The sequence below is a fragment of the Staurois parvus genome, unplaced genomic scaffold, assembly GCF_062004578.1.
Source record: "Staurois parvus isolate SC_StPar_1 unplaced genomic scaffold, SC_StPar_1.0 ptg000549l, whole genome shotgun sequence".
Lineage (NCBI taxonomy): Eukaryota > Metazoa > Chordata > Amphibia > Anura > Ranidae > Staurois > Staurois parvus.
In genome coordinates this window covers 3,520,807-3,537,131 of record NW_028318345.1, presented here as the reverse complement: position 1 = coordinate 3,537,131, position 16,325 = coordinate 3,520,807, and the positions used below count along the sequence as shown (strand labels likewise).

The 16,325-nt window shown below is 40.3% G+C and overlaps 1 protein-coding gene across 1 annotated transcript in view; it reads left to right on the top strand.

Annotated features, from left to right (window-relative positions):
- Positions 1–11,275, top strand: part of ABHD17B (abhydrolase domain containing 17B, depalmitoylase) — a 68,787-nt gene extending 57,512 nt beyond the window's left edge. Inside the window, exons 3-4 of the mRNA XM_089691065.1 lie at positions 2,575–2,754; positions 8,612–11,275. Of these exons, the coding sequence (XP_089547191.1) occupies positions 2,575–2,754; positions 8,612–8,831 (400 nt within the window). The 3' untranslated portion in view covers positions 8,832–11,275. The remainder of the gene's footprint in view (positions 1–2,574; positions 2,755–8,611) is intronic.
- Positions 11,276–16,325: the final 5,050 nt, after the last annotated feature.

The following is a 16,325-nucleotide window of genomic DNA, read 5'->3' as shown; positions in this document are numbered from 1 at the left end:
TATTTGGGTGCAGCGTTGCATGACCGCGCAATTGTCAGTTAAAGTAACACAGCGACGTAATGCAAAAAATGACCTGGTCAGGAAGGGGGGTAAGTGGTTAAGACCTCTGTCAGGTTTGTAATGCTGTCTGTCTCTCTACCAGGGAGATTTACTCTCTCTGCTTATCTTGGTGACCACAGACACTATCACAGAAAGCATATGAGGAGGGGGTTTCCCTCATTTTGGTGATATTTTATGTACAAGACAGGGAACACAGATGGCAAAACCGGTCAAATTTCCGTACAGCTTTAAGCAGAGCTCCACTCAAAGGGAAAGATTCTCCTTTTAAGGCCTCCCCCCCGCTCCTCTTTCAGTAATGGCACTTTTGGGGAGGGTGGGGGAGCAGGTATCTCAACATTATCAGATTGCCTAGGCGATCAGAAGCAGACATTCTCCCTCTCCCCACCAAACCCAGCCCCTCACCCCATTATTATTTATTAGTTAAGTGCTATTTTCTCCTTGACCATGGCACTCTCGGCTTTCCTCATCCAGTGGCAAAATGGACAGCGGTTTAAACATTCTCTATTAAACCAAAACAGGAACAAAGCCCCCAAAGGACCGAAGTTATTCATTCAGCTTCCTAAAGTCATATTGTTTTCCTAATTAAGCTATTAGAGCATTTTCTATTAGTAGAGCTAAGCACATGCATAGCTTGTGTTATTTGATACACATGACTCCACCACTATTCTTCTCCGGATGGAGATAAAAGTAAAGAATTTTCAGCTACTCTGTTTTAAAGTGTTTTTGTGCAGCTGCATCAATTAGTGACATCCGGAATTAAAACAATTACTCCAAGCAACCAGATGAGGACAATCATCAAGCTATTAAAGCTCACCTTTTGGACAGAAATACTAAATGCATGATTTTATGCAGGTAAAAAAAATATGAATTTATTATTTTTGTCCAAAGGAGCCTGTAAAATATTGCACCAGCGATCAGTAGATCACTGATACCATGCAGGTCTCTGCTGTCAGAATATCTGTTTGCAGTATGGGATATACAAGCAAGCAGATATATACGGACAGGAAGTTTCAATGAACTACCACACCGCTCCACAGCACCATTGCAGTTCATTGAAAACTACAAGCCCACAGCCACTAAGGCTGTCAGGACTTGTAGGCAGTCATTCACAGAACACTAAATGAGTGACAAGGCCGTGTGGGCGGAGACCTGCATGGCCACGCTGTTTTTAAATCTGACAGTACAGGGAAACTTCTCCCTGTACGATCTGTCAGAGGGAGGGGGCCGGCGGGAGTGGCTTTGGCTATAGGGGAACATGTTACAAAGGTGAACTTATCCTTTCATGCTATCCAGCAAACTGTGCCACAATAAAATCAATCCATTAATCTGGGGAATGGTTTGGGGGTCAGTCTTAATTTGGTTTATATTTTTCTATACTGATATTTAATATCTGTATTTTATACAGATACAAATAAACATTTGATAAATGACCAAGTGTTCCCAAAGCAAAATGGATTATCCAAAGAGCTAAGCTAAACTGCTAATACCTTTTCTCATCAGTTAGAGCAGTCTTGTGACTTCTATCAGTGTCCAGCAGAGCACTGGTTAAAGCTTGTAGGAGGAGTTTTCATTCTGCTCTAGGAGAATGCAGAACCCCTGACCTCTGTCTGGACAATGCTGATTAACCCTGTGCTGATCACATGTACTCTCCCAAGGGGAAAAAAAACCTCTCCAGCAATACACACCAAACTGAGCACATGCAGAGTGACTCCACACGATATGTCTTATCAGAAGATAAGAGGGGGACACTGGAAGAAGGGGAGGATCAGAGAAGTCAGGATTAAACAGTTGTTATACAATGTAGAGGATTAACCCCTTAGGTTCCCTAGTGAGTATAACAAACATGCTTTACTGCATATATAGATTGATTTGACCTTTTGTGGGTTTAGTAACACTTTAATCAGCTGGATGAGAGACACTGGTTCTCGGACTCGTGTACCTGTAGGCTGTCCAATAATGTTTTTTACAAAAATGTCGGCAGCACCTCAGGATCTTTTAAATAAAAATTAGAAAAAAAATGGTTAAAATCCATACATGCAGACCTGCTAATGCATTTCACTCTTATCAGCCTTAGTTATAGCGGTCGGTAAGACCAATAAGGTTGAAATGCGTTAGCTGTTCTGTATGGATTTTACCCTGATGTTCTTACAAAGTATATAAAAGTATGGAAGATTCTGCTATGGTGCAGTTTTTTTTTTTTTGGATACATACAGTTGATAAAGAATGGCCTACTCTGACTTATTTGTGTATATTTTGTATCCTGAACTGTGTAATTCTCAGGCATATTATATCAGGTGATAAGGAGACAGAGGAACTTTTGGAAAAGGAGCCTCAAGCTCCACCAGCTTCAGTATTTTAAAGTCTGAAGATCTGAGTTATGAGGCCATGCTGTTCGTATGCATTTCATGGCTTTATTTGCAATTTTGCAGAGTGTTTTAAAAAAAATGTTTCAGTGCTCTTTACAGCATTATTTCCAAGCTGCTAGCAAAATAAAATACAATGTGTTCTTTTTAGGTATGGTATACGCCCAGAGCATGTGATCATCTATGGCCAGAGTATAGGAACTGTCCCATCTGTGGATCTGGCTGCTAGATATGAAAGTGCTGCTGTGATTCTACATTCTCCCCTTACCTCTGGGATGAGGGTAGCTTTTCCTGATACCAAGAAAACTTACTGTTTTGATGCATTCCCCAAGTAAGTAACTTTTATTTCTTTTAACCTTGCTCCTGATGGATGTTTTTTCCAGGCAAATGTGACCGCTAATCTTATTTAAAGAGCTCATTGACTATTCCTGAGACCTACCCATCCCTGTTAACAGTAACATTTATATGTTCTGCTTTCTTTCATTCAGCAAAGACTGCTTTTCTTGGTGGGAGTTTGCAGAATAGTTGGGACATAATGAAACTTTGCAGCATTCACAATTTTATTAAATCAGCAGGGGCACTTTTGTGACATCAGGGCACACTCCAGATTGTCACAATAGAACACCAATGTTTTTACAAGTTAAGTCTGATACCCTGAACTTCAGTCTGAACAAGGGGCGGACTGACCATTTGGAAACTTGGGCACTGTGTCAGTAGGGGGCCCCATGAGATGCCCCTGGTACCTTTTTTCATAGGCTTTTTTTTTAGTTTGGGCAAGGACACGGGCCCCATGAGCTGCACAGGAAGATGGCTGCCTGAGACAGGAGCTCCTCACAAACCCTGCTGTAATAGCAACCCGAAACGACATCAGGCATCAGAGATAGCCGTGACATAAACAGCAACAGACCTCAGACCAGTAACACTTACCACCCGCGATGACAAAGGGGAAGAAAATCACTAAAGGACCGAAGAAACTCAAAGTTCTTCTCACAGCCTCACACAGCAGACAGGCAAGATGGCGCCGGCTCTAACACACAGGAACTGTCAGAGCTGCAACAGGAAGATGCATCATTATCCTCATCAGCCTCTGATACAGATATAGCTGATCCTCTGTCACCAGTGAAAGAAAAGAGCAAGAGACCAGCTTCATCTCCTCTCCTATCACCGTGTACAAAGGCTCCTGTAAGTAAAAAGAAAACAATTCACACTTCTGCTGAAACAACAGATCTGACTGAAGCAATACATTTAATGGCAGAGCTGCCAGCTTCAGACTCCCCTGTCACAGCCATTACATGAAACATATAAATATAAGGTGCAGCGCTATACCTAAGTGCACTAAATAAATAAATATAAAGTGCAAAGTAACTTTTCAAAGTGCTCTAAATATTACCACAAGGTACTATACTTTATGTGCAAAAATACTGTGCAACCCGTGTATTACAAAAGAATACAAATAAAGTGCAATTAGTGACAAACCAAATCACTGCAACATTTGTTATACATATTAATGAATCCAAATAAATAGTTTTTATAAAATAAATAAATAAAAAAGTGTCCAAATGCAACATAAACACTTTTCAATCTTCGTGCATGTGTCACACGTGTCCACACTGTGTAAATCCAAACTTTAGCCGTGATGGCCCCTCACCTCCTTGTCACGACCCCACAGGGTCAGCTCGCTTAAAACAGGATACCACTTTTTAGTAGCTCACCAGGACCTCACCCGCCTCTTATACTCTCTCAGCAGTCTCCTCCACGATTCATATACAGACACAAAAGAGACTCACATAGTGTAATCCTGTTTTAATTTGTGTAGTAAATGTAAAATAAAATTGCCCACTCACATTTATGTTCATCTCCTCATAAGCCTTCAATCCCCCATGCTATGAATCTCCTGCATGGGTATTTCAATAGAGGGATTTCAAATATGGCCACCACGCCGGAAATGACGTCACCGCGCTCCCAGAATCATCCTCGCGTACCGACGCGTTGCGTCACGGTAACACGTGACTTCCTCAGGGAGTCGTGACAAGGAGGTGAGGGGCCATCACGGCTAAAGTTTGGATTTACACAGTGTGGACACGTGTGACACATGCATGAAGATTGAAAAGTGTTTTTGTTGCATTTGGACACTTTTTTATTTATTTTATAAAAACTATTTGGATTCATTAATATGTATAACAAATGTTGCAGTGATTTGGTTTGTCACTAATTGCACGTTATTTGTATTCTTTTGTAATACACGGGTTGCACAGTATTTTTGCACATAAAGTATAGTACCTTGTGGTAATATTTAGAGCACTTTGAAAAGTTACTTTGCACTTTATATTTATTTATTTAGTGCACTTAGGTATAGCGCTGCACCTTATATTTATATGTATTCACTCATGTTGGTAAGGAGTATTGTGTCAGCAGCTTGGTGAATAGGGCCCCATTTCTAGCGCAGGAAGTTCTTGCATTCACATTACATGAAACAGATGCTATTGTCCCTTCATAAAGACATACAATCTGATCTTCAAAAATCTGTACATTTTATTCAAACACAAGTCGCCCAAATTGAAAAACATACAGATGCAGCTGCAAGGAAAATTCAGGAATGTGTTGTAGCACGCAATTCCTTGATAGATGCTTATGAGACACAATAACAAGAAATCATAAAAATTAAAGAAAAAATGGCTGACTTGGAAGACCGCACAAGGAGGAATAACGTTAAAATCGGAGGGATCCCTGAATCAGTCACTCCACCAGAGTTATCTATCTACCTGGGGAGACTACTGAAAACACTTCTACCAAACATGTCACAATCGGAGCTCATTATTGATAGAGCCCATAGACTGATGAAACCTAAACATCTGCCAGATACCGTCCCTAGAGACATTCTTGCCAGAATACATTTTTTTTCATGCTAAGGAAGCACTCATGATAGCTATGAGAAAACTTAAAACACTTCCAGCTCCATATGAAAAATTTGCTATATTTTTGGACATATCAGCCTATACCGCACAAAAACACAAAGAATTCAAACGCATCACGTCAGCTCTAATAACCCATAAAATAAGATATCAGTGGGGATATCCCACAAAAATCTTAGCCAACTTTCAAGGGAAATTAATCCCAATTCTGACTCCTGATGATAGGATAAAAATTCTGGCATCATGGAATATCGCTATACCAGCAGAGCCGCAATATATGTGTAAAGAAACGCACACCAAAATATCCGCAGACTGGGTTACAATCCCGGCAACCTGAACACTGGGACTTTTGGTCTCTTATCTTTTTCCTATTGGGATGTCTCAGTGCCTACTTCCGCATTAGCAGGGAAGAGTTAGCCGCTATACTTCTCAGGTATACTACACACTCCACCAGATAATGAGTCTGCTATGCACACTCATAGAAGTTTTTGGTTTGTTGATGTTTTCTTACGCTTCTTACTCTTTTTTATATTCTTACTATGCTTATTACATTCTCCTTATCTTCATATTCAGATAACATTTCTATTAAAGAATACATCTCAAAAACCAGATACCCTTCAGAGCATGGGGAGGGATGATCAGTGCTGTGCTTGGTACCTACAACTTATAACTACAATACTAGCTACTTTAGAGAAATTATATAAAACCCAAAAATGGTCATCATAATGTCCTTTAATGTTTTAAGGGACTTAATAGCCCTTACAAATGCACATCTCTATGGAGAGAATCTTTAAAAACCAGATGTGATATACTGTGTGTACAAGAAACACATTTTAAAAAAATTAACCCACCTACATGCAAACATAGGAAATTCACACAATACTATTTTGCAAATGCTAATAAAAAAAACAAAGGAGTAATGATTGCAATAAAAGACACAATAGCTATACAAATTCAATCAATATTCTCAGACCCACAAGGTAGATATATTATCTTAGTTGCACATATCGACAATTTCTTAATGACACTGGTAAATGTATATGCACCAAAGGACATAAAACCTTCTTCCAAAGCTTCTCATACAAAATTAAACTACTAAGACAAGGAGCTTTAATCATTTGCGGAGATTTTAATGAGGTAATAGATACAAACCTAGACTCCACTAACAAACTACGCAGACAATCACATACTCTAACATCATTTATAGAATCAGAAGATCTATATGATACATGGAGATGTCTCCATGGTGACGAAAAAGACTACAAACTTCTCTCACTCCCAAAATTCATACTCACGGATTGATTTATTTTTAACAGATAAAAGATCTTTACAGCAAATATCTAGAACCGAAATTGGCTCCATCACATGGTCAGACCATGCCCCGCTCACATCAGAAATGTTTACAACACCATACACTAACAACCTCTCTGTATGGAGACTAAACTCAACCCTAATTACAAACCAACATTATAAATCTCAAATGGAGAAGGAATTACTCTCCTATTTCCATATCAATAACAATACAGAGGTCGATGATTTTGTTCTGTGGAATGCACACAAGGCATACATGAGAGGAGTACTCATCAAATTAGGTGCTTACGAAAAAAAAAAAGGAAAGCTAAAACAATTACAGACATATTATCACAAATTAAACTCCTGGAATCGCAACACAAACAAAACCCAGACCAAATGATTTTATCTCAGCTACACTCTCTACGAGAGAAACTAAGGCTTCAACTCATGGAGCAATATGACTTTATGATAAAAAAATTTAAATTTATATCATACACGCAAGCAAATAAAGCAGGACCACATTTAGCAAAACAATTTAAGCGATATCAATCCAAATCAAAAATTGCATATCTAAAAGACCCATCTAAGGGAAAACTTATAAATCCACTAGATATAGCCAATGCTTTTAGTAGATACTATGCAACACTATATAACATAAAAAAACTCTCAAGAATTTACACCTCCTACTGATAACCAAATCAATACATTTCTGGAATCACTCCAACTTCCTAAGATCTCCACAGAACAACTAGACTCCTTATCACAACCCTTCACCACCTCTGAAATTAATAAAATAAATAATTACCTGGAATTCCACTTTAATGTTGCTAAATTTTCACGCTTATTTTAAGAACACATTACCTTATGTCTGGTTTCCTTTAATTCATTCCTTCCCACCCCTCTGAGTGCTGCCTACCTGGTGGAATGCTTGTCACCTTCCTCTATTCAGCTATATTTTCTATGCTTCTCTTCAGCTTTGCCAGCAAAAAACATCCCTATCTAGTCTTTCTTGGAGTGCATGTGTACCATTCATTCCTATGGGTAAATCATACCCATGAGGACCTGCAGCAGAGTACAGTACCACTTCCCAATGGGAATGATTGCGGGTGAAACAGGCATGTGCACTACAAGGATGTTTTTTTGCTGGCCAGGCAGGTCCAAAGGATAGATTGTTGGGTTGAGAAGGTGGGTTGCACTTGGGGGTTGTATGTCAGGTTGACTAAGCCTGGGTTCACACTGATGTAGTGTGGAATTCGCAGCGGTTTCTGTACGAATTCCGCACTGCGTCAGATTGCACCCCGTTCATGTGAACTGCTGTGGATGTGTATGTTAACACCCCGAAATCGGTCCACAAAACACGGTGCGATGTGCAGAATCGGATCGCATGGGTGTGAATACTCATGCGATCTGATTCTAGTGCAGACCAAAAAAAGGGTCCTGCACCTTTTTGGGTGTGGTGCGCTTAGAGCCATACAAAATGTATGGCTCCATTCGCACCGCACACAAATCGCATGTGATTTGCACAGGAATGCGGTGTGGTTCCTGTGCGAATCACATGCGATGTACCGTATGTGAACCCGGACGGTTGTATCAAAGGAACGGCTTTCTAAGAAGTTGCAAGTTTACAAAAAACACTGACGTAGAGTATTCAAGTGCAGTTTATAATTGCTTTCTCCTTGGTTTTTTAAGTTTGCATTGCAAATTTGCCACAAGTATATGTATATACTGCAGGGTGCAGTGTTTGTTTCTGCATGCACAACCACATACTTCCCCTTTGGGACTAATGGTATGCTCAGCATTTATTTGTCATGGAGCTTAGCATGCATGTTGGCAGTCTGTACACCATTTTAGAATGGCACGTACAATGGGGGGAGGAAACAAAATAATCTAGTGTAGTAATTGCCAGAGGCTAGTTTGGTGATTTTTCAGTAATGTATTATTTGCCATAGCTGATAATGTAATGCACCTTTTGTTTCCTTACAGCATTGATAAAATCTCCAAGATAACATCTCCTGTGCTGATCATTCATGGCACAGAAGATGAAGTTATTGACTTTTCCCATGGACTGGCACTGTTCGAGCGTTGTCAAAGGCCGGTGGAACCCCTTTGGGTGGAAGGAGCTGGACACAATGATGTGGAACTGTATGGACAATACCTTGAAAGGTTAAAACAGTTTGTCACACAAGAGCTTGTAAATTTGTAAAGTACTACTCGGTCAAAACAATCTCTCCCTGCGGCAAGGAAGGTTTGCGCCGACTTTCACAGCAGTGCATAGCAGCTCTCGCTGGCCACCAGAGAGTTTAACTGATCATGTTTCTCTTTTGTTTTGCTGGACTGTGAGCCATAGAAAGGTCCTATACAAACCTGAAGGTCTGTTTTGCAAATTATGTTGGTCGCCTTAACAGATGTACAGGTAATGATTTGTTTAAGGGGATAGCATGTCTAGAACATTTTCCTATATAATTTGTTTCAATCTCCTGTACAGTATTACAGTCAAGATCTCTTCTGTGCTGTCACTTATCAAGCAAAGGTGTATGCAAATATTTTAGAGGTTATAAAACATGTCGCAGAATTCAAGCATCCTAGATGACATTGGTACTAATTTGAAGGCAATTTAAAGGGAAGCTCCGCTATATACAAAACCAGCAGATACCTCAGGTTCTTTTCACTGCTGGTTTATAGCCTGCACGTTCTTCATTATGTCAGACATTTACAATAGAATTAGAGCAGATTAAAATGGTACTTTAGCCAGCAAAATGGGTTTACAGTGGCAAGTGTCCCTTTACCGATTTTCAGCTATCACATAGGGAACCTTTAGCACCACTCATTCAGGTGTACATTGCCGTCACAAGTCTTAATACTATTGCATGGTATCACGAAAGCTCTGTATATGAAATTTGCATGTGGTGTACACCTAGATAATTTTACTGACAGTCCCAAGCATAAAATAAAAAATATACCTGTAGTGGCAGTCAAATAGGAGTACAACATAACAGGAAAATGTCACTGGATGTACTGTCCCTTTTAACATTGGTAATGAAGGTTTTTATACCAGTATTAAAATGTGGAAATTAATCTGCTGTCAGGCTTTTGTCCTTTACCTACATCTGTGTAAATTTTTTTCTTTTTTTTTTTTTTTTTTGTGTTTCTTTTGTTAAAAGAGCTCTTGAAAAAAAGAAGCTCATCATATCAGCATGGCGCATCCATAAGTACTGTATCTAAGATGAGCAGTGTGATTAAATGGCAACAAACTGATTGTGAAAGTCCCCTTTTATTATTCACAAGGATAGTTCTTGTTTCTCATGTGCACAGAGACCCAGACACTCATATATCGGCTTCTGATGCATATGGGCTTTCTGAGAAAAAAAAATGATCAAACCTTATGTGATCAATTAATTCTTATGGAATACAAAACACATCAAGTGAGCAGAATATTGTTGCCAAACACATTTAACTATTTCCTTTTTAGCTTCTCTGGGATTATTGCAACCTAAGAAGCACAGCAAAACTGCAGCTTCACAAAGCACTGAAATGTTTAAGGTTCTGAACTAGAAGCTGTGATTTCATACACTGAACCATAAACCACTATGTCCACCCAAATGACTTGATCCAGCCAGATTTTGATGGGGGAGTTTCCATGTACAGTAGTATGAATGCACTTTTTACTGGTGTACATATTTTGAAATGTCATCCAAACAATATTTTCTTAAAAGGAAATTGACAGTTTTGCAAAAAGGTACAGCCTAACGCCACTGGGTCTGTAGCTGCTGCTGTTCTTTACTTCTTTGTACATGCGCTAAAAAGGGAATATTAAATCTTTGTTTTCTGTTGCTGAGCAACGACATGCTGGACTCTAAACTGACAGAACAAGCTTCCTTGGCCAAAATCTTTCATTAAAGTCAGTGGGGGTTTTCAGGCAGCCCCTTTGGACACACTGGGCTGGATTCCACATATTCCAAAGTGGGCCCTTGTTTTCTTTTCCTTTTTTTTTTTTTTTTTTTCTTCCTTTTAGATTATATAACTTGCCAAGGTTTCTGTCTCTTGCAAAGCTAGAAGTGGTTTATTTTACCAATTTAGTTTTATCACTGAATATCAATTTAACAGAGCATTGCTACAATATGTGTAGGTTTGGTTAATGCTCTTCAAGTTCTAGTACCACTATAATACCACTAACTGGCCAGTCAGCTCAGTTACTGGTACAGAGCATTTCAAATGTTAATTTGAAACCTTGTTCCAGTACAAGACAGCGGTCTATAGACCTCGCTGACTCTTATGTTGACCTTAACAAAACTTTGTTTTTTGTTTTGTTTTTTTTTTTTGCAGACAAACTGCATGATTCTGCAAATTTTTGGAAATATTTTTTCACTTTAGTTTACAAAATACTTTTTAATTTTTGTTTTATATAAACAATTTTTTTTCTTTAAGTTGCTTGTCCTTCAGTTTAGGTTGGCTTCAAGATTCAATAATGAATGCAACTGCAGTTTAATGATATGTAGTACAAATTGTGAATGGATAACACTGTGGATACATATAAAGGCCTTATTTAGTGTCATAATTGTCGTGGCTGTCTGGGATTGTATAAAGTTTAATCATGTATTATAAAACTTGCATTGGTTTAGATGTGACCCAGTAAATTCTATAACTACCTTTATGGTGTACTTGTGGTTTTTTTTTTTTTGTTTTGTTTTTTTATATGTGTTTTGCTTCTTAAAGGTACTTCTTTGTTTTGTAAGGTCTTGTTAATGTGCATTTGGTTTATGCTATATAAAATATACACAATAGGATTTTTACACCTCTCTAACCCTGTTCCACTGATCTGCCAAACTGAAGAGGGAAAATCTGTCTGGATACGTCACAGCCTCTTCATTGACTCACTCTGTTCTCTAATGTAAAGAATGTCTGACTCCTGTGTGCGTCACAGAGAAGTTTCCAGTCTCCACAGATGTGAATGTAGCAGCATTCCTATAAAAATAACATTTATTAGAACTTTCTTCAGATTGCTTCTGATTATCAGATGAAAAGTAAAAGCTAAATGCTAATGTAGGTATTGCCTGTACATTCTTGGATTGTATTCGTTTTATATAACACGTTTTTAATTGTTTGCATACATGAATAAGGAACAGATGTATTCAGACTACAAAAAGCATTGTTACTCGATAGGAAGTTTTTTATTTAGATCAAAATAACATTATATACATTTTTCTCTGGTGAAACACCACTTGCCAAACCCAATGTATGTCATTAGTGCAAGTAATCTCAGTAACGTTTTAGAGGTCTTCATTAATTCCTGACATGTTACATTATACAGCGGCAGTGTAGAAGTGTATATTAACTTTTTAAATCTGCACTGCTCGCTTCAAACAAATTGAAGTGAGAAGGGTAAAGGAGAGGTTCAGGAGCTCACAGAGGATGTCATAAGGAATCAGAAAAACACAATTTCATGAAAAAAATTACAGGCTCTTTAAGTAGTGGATGAGTAATAGAGTATTTTTGAAGAATAAGGATACTGTTTAGTGTCCCTTTTTAAGAGACCACTCACACAACTGTAGAAATCAGCCCTTGAGCCCCACTCAGGATTCTTTGTTTAGGTGGAGAGGAGAAATCTAGGAAAATGTCACCAATTGCCTATGTGTGTGTATAAAGAATTAAGCTTTGTAACAAAAAAACTTTAAAAACCATGAACTCAAAACAGTAAAATCAATCAGTAAAGCATGCTTGTTATACTCACTGTGGTACTTAAGGGGTTAATACTCTGCATTGTGTAAAAAGGATGTTGGATGTTGACTTCTCTGTTCCTCCTCTTCTTCCAGTGTCCCTGACTCATCTCCTGATAGAAGAGAGCCTTGGGGGCAAGCTGCACATGCTCACTTCTAGAGAGTTTTTTTTTTTTCTTGGGAGGGTGCATGTGATCAGCACATGGACAATCGGCACTGTCCAGACAGGGGGTCAGGGGTAATGCAGCCTCATAAGACAATCAGGGGAGAGTACTCCTCCTACAAGCTTTACCCAGTGGTCTACTGGACACTGATAAAAGTCACAAGACTGCTCCAACTGCTGATGAGAAAAGGTGATTATTATACAGTATTTATACAGCGCCAACAGTTTGCTCAGTGCTGTACATTACAGTGGGAGACCGTACACGAGACAGTACAGTAACAATACAATTTGATACACGAGGGGTTCGAGGGCCCTGCTCCTTGGAGCTTACAATCTAGGAGGGAGGGAATAGTGGTACAGGAGGAAATAGCTGTGGGGGATGGAGTGGTAGGAAGAGTGGAGGAGATTGGCAATTAGCTGAGGGTGGGGTAGGCTTCCCTGAAGAGATGGGTTTTCAGGGTGTGCCTAAAGAAGAGGAGGGTAGGTGATAGTCTGATGGATTGGGGTAGGGAGTTCCAGAGGATGAGGGAAGTCCTGGAGCCGAGCATGGGAGGAGGAAACCAGGAGACTGGAGAGTAGGAGGTCTTGCGAGGAGCGGAGAGTACGTTTTGGGTGGTATTTGGATATCAGGTCGGTGATGTAGTTTGGGGCAGTGTTATGAATAGCTTTGTACGTCAATATTAGCATTTTGAATTTTATCCATTGGGCAATCGGAAGCCAGTGGAGGGATTAGCAGAGGGGGGTGGCAGATACGGAGTGGTTAGTAAGGTAGATGAGTCTGGCCGCAGTATTCAGGATAGACTGAAGTGGGGATAGCCTGTGGTGAGGTCAGCCGGTGAGGAGGTAGTTACAGTAGTCAAGTCGTGATATGATAAGGGAGTGAATGAGTTGCTTAGTAGTTTCCGGGGTTAGGAAAGGACGTATTTTGGAGGTGTTGCGGGGGTAGAGTCTACATGAGTTTCAGTGATTGGACCTGGGGCTGGAAAGACAGATTGGAGTCCAGGAAGACTCCTAGTACTCTGGCTTGCGGGTTGGGACTGATGCTGGCATTGTTGGTCGTAATGGAGAAGTCGGAGGGGGGAGTGTGTGGGCTGGGGGGAAAACTAGGAGCTCTGTTTTGGAAAGGCTTAATTTGAGGAAGTGGAGTGACATCCAATCCGATATGTCGTTCAGTAGGTTAGTGATTCGGGTGGAGACTGAGGGGGTGAGGCGAGGGGTAGAGAGAGATTTGCGTGTCATCGGCATAGAGATGGTAGTTGAAGCCGTGAGAGTGTATCAGGGAGGAGGTGTAGGTGGAGAAGAGAAAGGGGCCCAAGGACAGAACCTTGGGAGGGACCCCAACAGAGAGGGGGAGTGAGGGAGAGGTTGCAGCGTTATAGGTAACACTGAAGGAGTGCTGTGAAAGATAGGAAGAGAACCAGGAGACAGTGGAGTCTCTGAGGCCAAGAGTGTAGTTTTTTTGAGGAGGAGGGGGTGGTCAACCGTGTCGAAAGCCGCGTAGAGGTCGAAGAGTAGGAGCACTGAATAGTGGCCATTAGCTTTGGTGGTTAGCAGATCATTGGTGAGTTTGAGTAAGACAGTTTCGGTGGAGTGTAGGGGACAGAAGCCAGACTGTAGAAGTTTATATTTATTAAAATAGCATTTCCATGTTTTGTGTACTGTGGGAGACCAAATAAAGAGCTACTAAACCCAGGACCCTGCATTCACTATAAGTCTTTCTGTCAACATATGGCAGACACTCGAGATTGGAAGAAAGCAGATGTCGTAGCATTATTAAACCCAGTGGTGCACAACTTACTTGGTATGAGGGGGTCTCAAGTGCAGCCCTTGACATCACCAAAGGGATGCACATAATATCTGTTGATTGTATTTCTGTTGTCAGACAGCAGATATGCAACAAGGGATGACTGGTGACTACAAACATGCTGTAGGAGGTGTTGGAGACTGGGAGCATGTTTCAGGTTACAGCCATAGACTGTTATATATTGTTGTTACAGCCTCTTTGCAAATGGGTGCGTCTACATTTGTGCTTTCTACAGTTCTATTAAAATTTATTGGTGTCGCATATAATATTTCTCTCAGCAAGATTTATTCCAAGAGGTTAGACCAGTAGTTTCCAAACTGTGAAAAATAAAGTGCAGCGCTTGGAATAAAACTATGGTAGTGGAATCAGTCTATAAGTATGACTACTCCATAAATCCACCACTATAGATAGTAGCTGTAGAAAATGGTAGGATTGTGCGCTTACCAGATACGCATATATAGAAATTCCTCCTCAGGGACTAATGGTAATGATGTATGATGGGTGTCTGTAGGGCATCCGTCTGGGAATGGGCAGCTCTGCGGTCAGTGGAAGATGTCTGCTTGGCTCCAGAGGTCTCCTTTAGGGTCAGCCACCTGCTTACAGGGATTCCCTTCCTCTGGAAACTTGTTCAGACTGGTACGGGCTCTGCAGGCTTAAAGGCTCCATATAGAAGCCATAAAAATTGCACCCATAGTGTAGTAGTTTTAAAAAAACACTGAATTTTATTGTAATGACATTCATGTAATAAAAGAGATGACAGGTACACTGACCATAAAAAAGATGGCTGCCAGACCAGCTCTTGGCTCCGGCGGCTAGATGTCACAGCTAGTTGATCTCTTGAGGCCTTTCATGCAACCGCACGTCTTCAGAGGAAAATTAACTAAACTCTGACAGTTGTGTATCGGGTTTATATACGGTCTGCTCATGTGCACCGTGTTGCCGACATTTTGCCGAAGTGCGGCAAGTGCGCGGACGTGTCAGTGCCACTTTGCCGTGGATCTTTGGTGACTGCAGAGTGAATCTACTCTGACGGTCACATTTTAACAGGCAGGACATCCCAGACAACGCTAGGGAACATCTGAGCTGTGTTGAGCTATCTTCCAGCTCATAGAATTAATACTGCTGGCTAAGATAACCCATATTATTGATATAAACAAATGCAAATACATAACAAAAGGGGGTTAATGTGTACTGCAAATGTCATACCTACAGGTAAATATCTTTTACATGAATATTACTTATAACATATCATGTGTTGCAAAGGTGGTTATGAAAAACCTCCCAGATAACTAAAAATTATATTATAATAAAAAAGGCCAATTGCCATGCCAGATAAAAGGGGGGGGATCCAAAGTGCAAAAGAGTGCTCAATAAAACACAATAATATATAAGCTCAGACTCCAAACTGTGGCCCAGGGGCTGCATGTGGCCTAATGCTTGCCTTTATCCAGGCCTTGGGATACTATTCCTCCCACCGAGACAAGGCACTACTCCTCCCACTGACACCAACAACGGGGCATAATTTTTGTCATTGAGACCAACAATAGGGTACTATTCCTACCACTGACCCAACAATGGCGCACTCTTCTTCCCATTGAAACCAGTGATGGAGCACTATTCCTTTTGCTGATACCAATAATGGGGCAATATTCCTCTTATGAATACCAATGATGGGGCATTGTTTACTCTCAGGGCATTTTCTACTCACTGGCCACAGTTCGGACCCCTCAGAGTGTGAGGGACCGTAAACTGGCCCTTTGTTTAGAAAGTTTGGGTTAGACAAAAAAAAAACTGGTCAGCAAGGAAAATAGTGCGAGAAATAAACCAAAGCATTAACTACTAGAAGCAAGTCTAAAGAAAAATTTATTTTTTCTTCACAGCCTTGAGTAAGCACCAAAGGTGCTCACTATCTTCTGAGTGGCACACAGACTGTATGCAGCCTCGAGGCCTTAGGTTGGGAACCAGGAGTCTAAAACCTGAAAGCTGAACTACGAGCAGAAATGTTATTCTTCATAT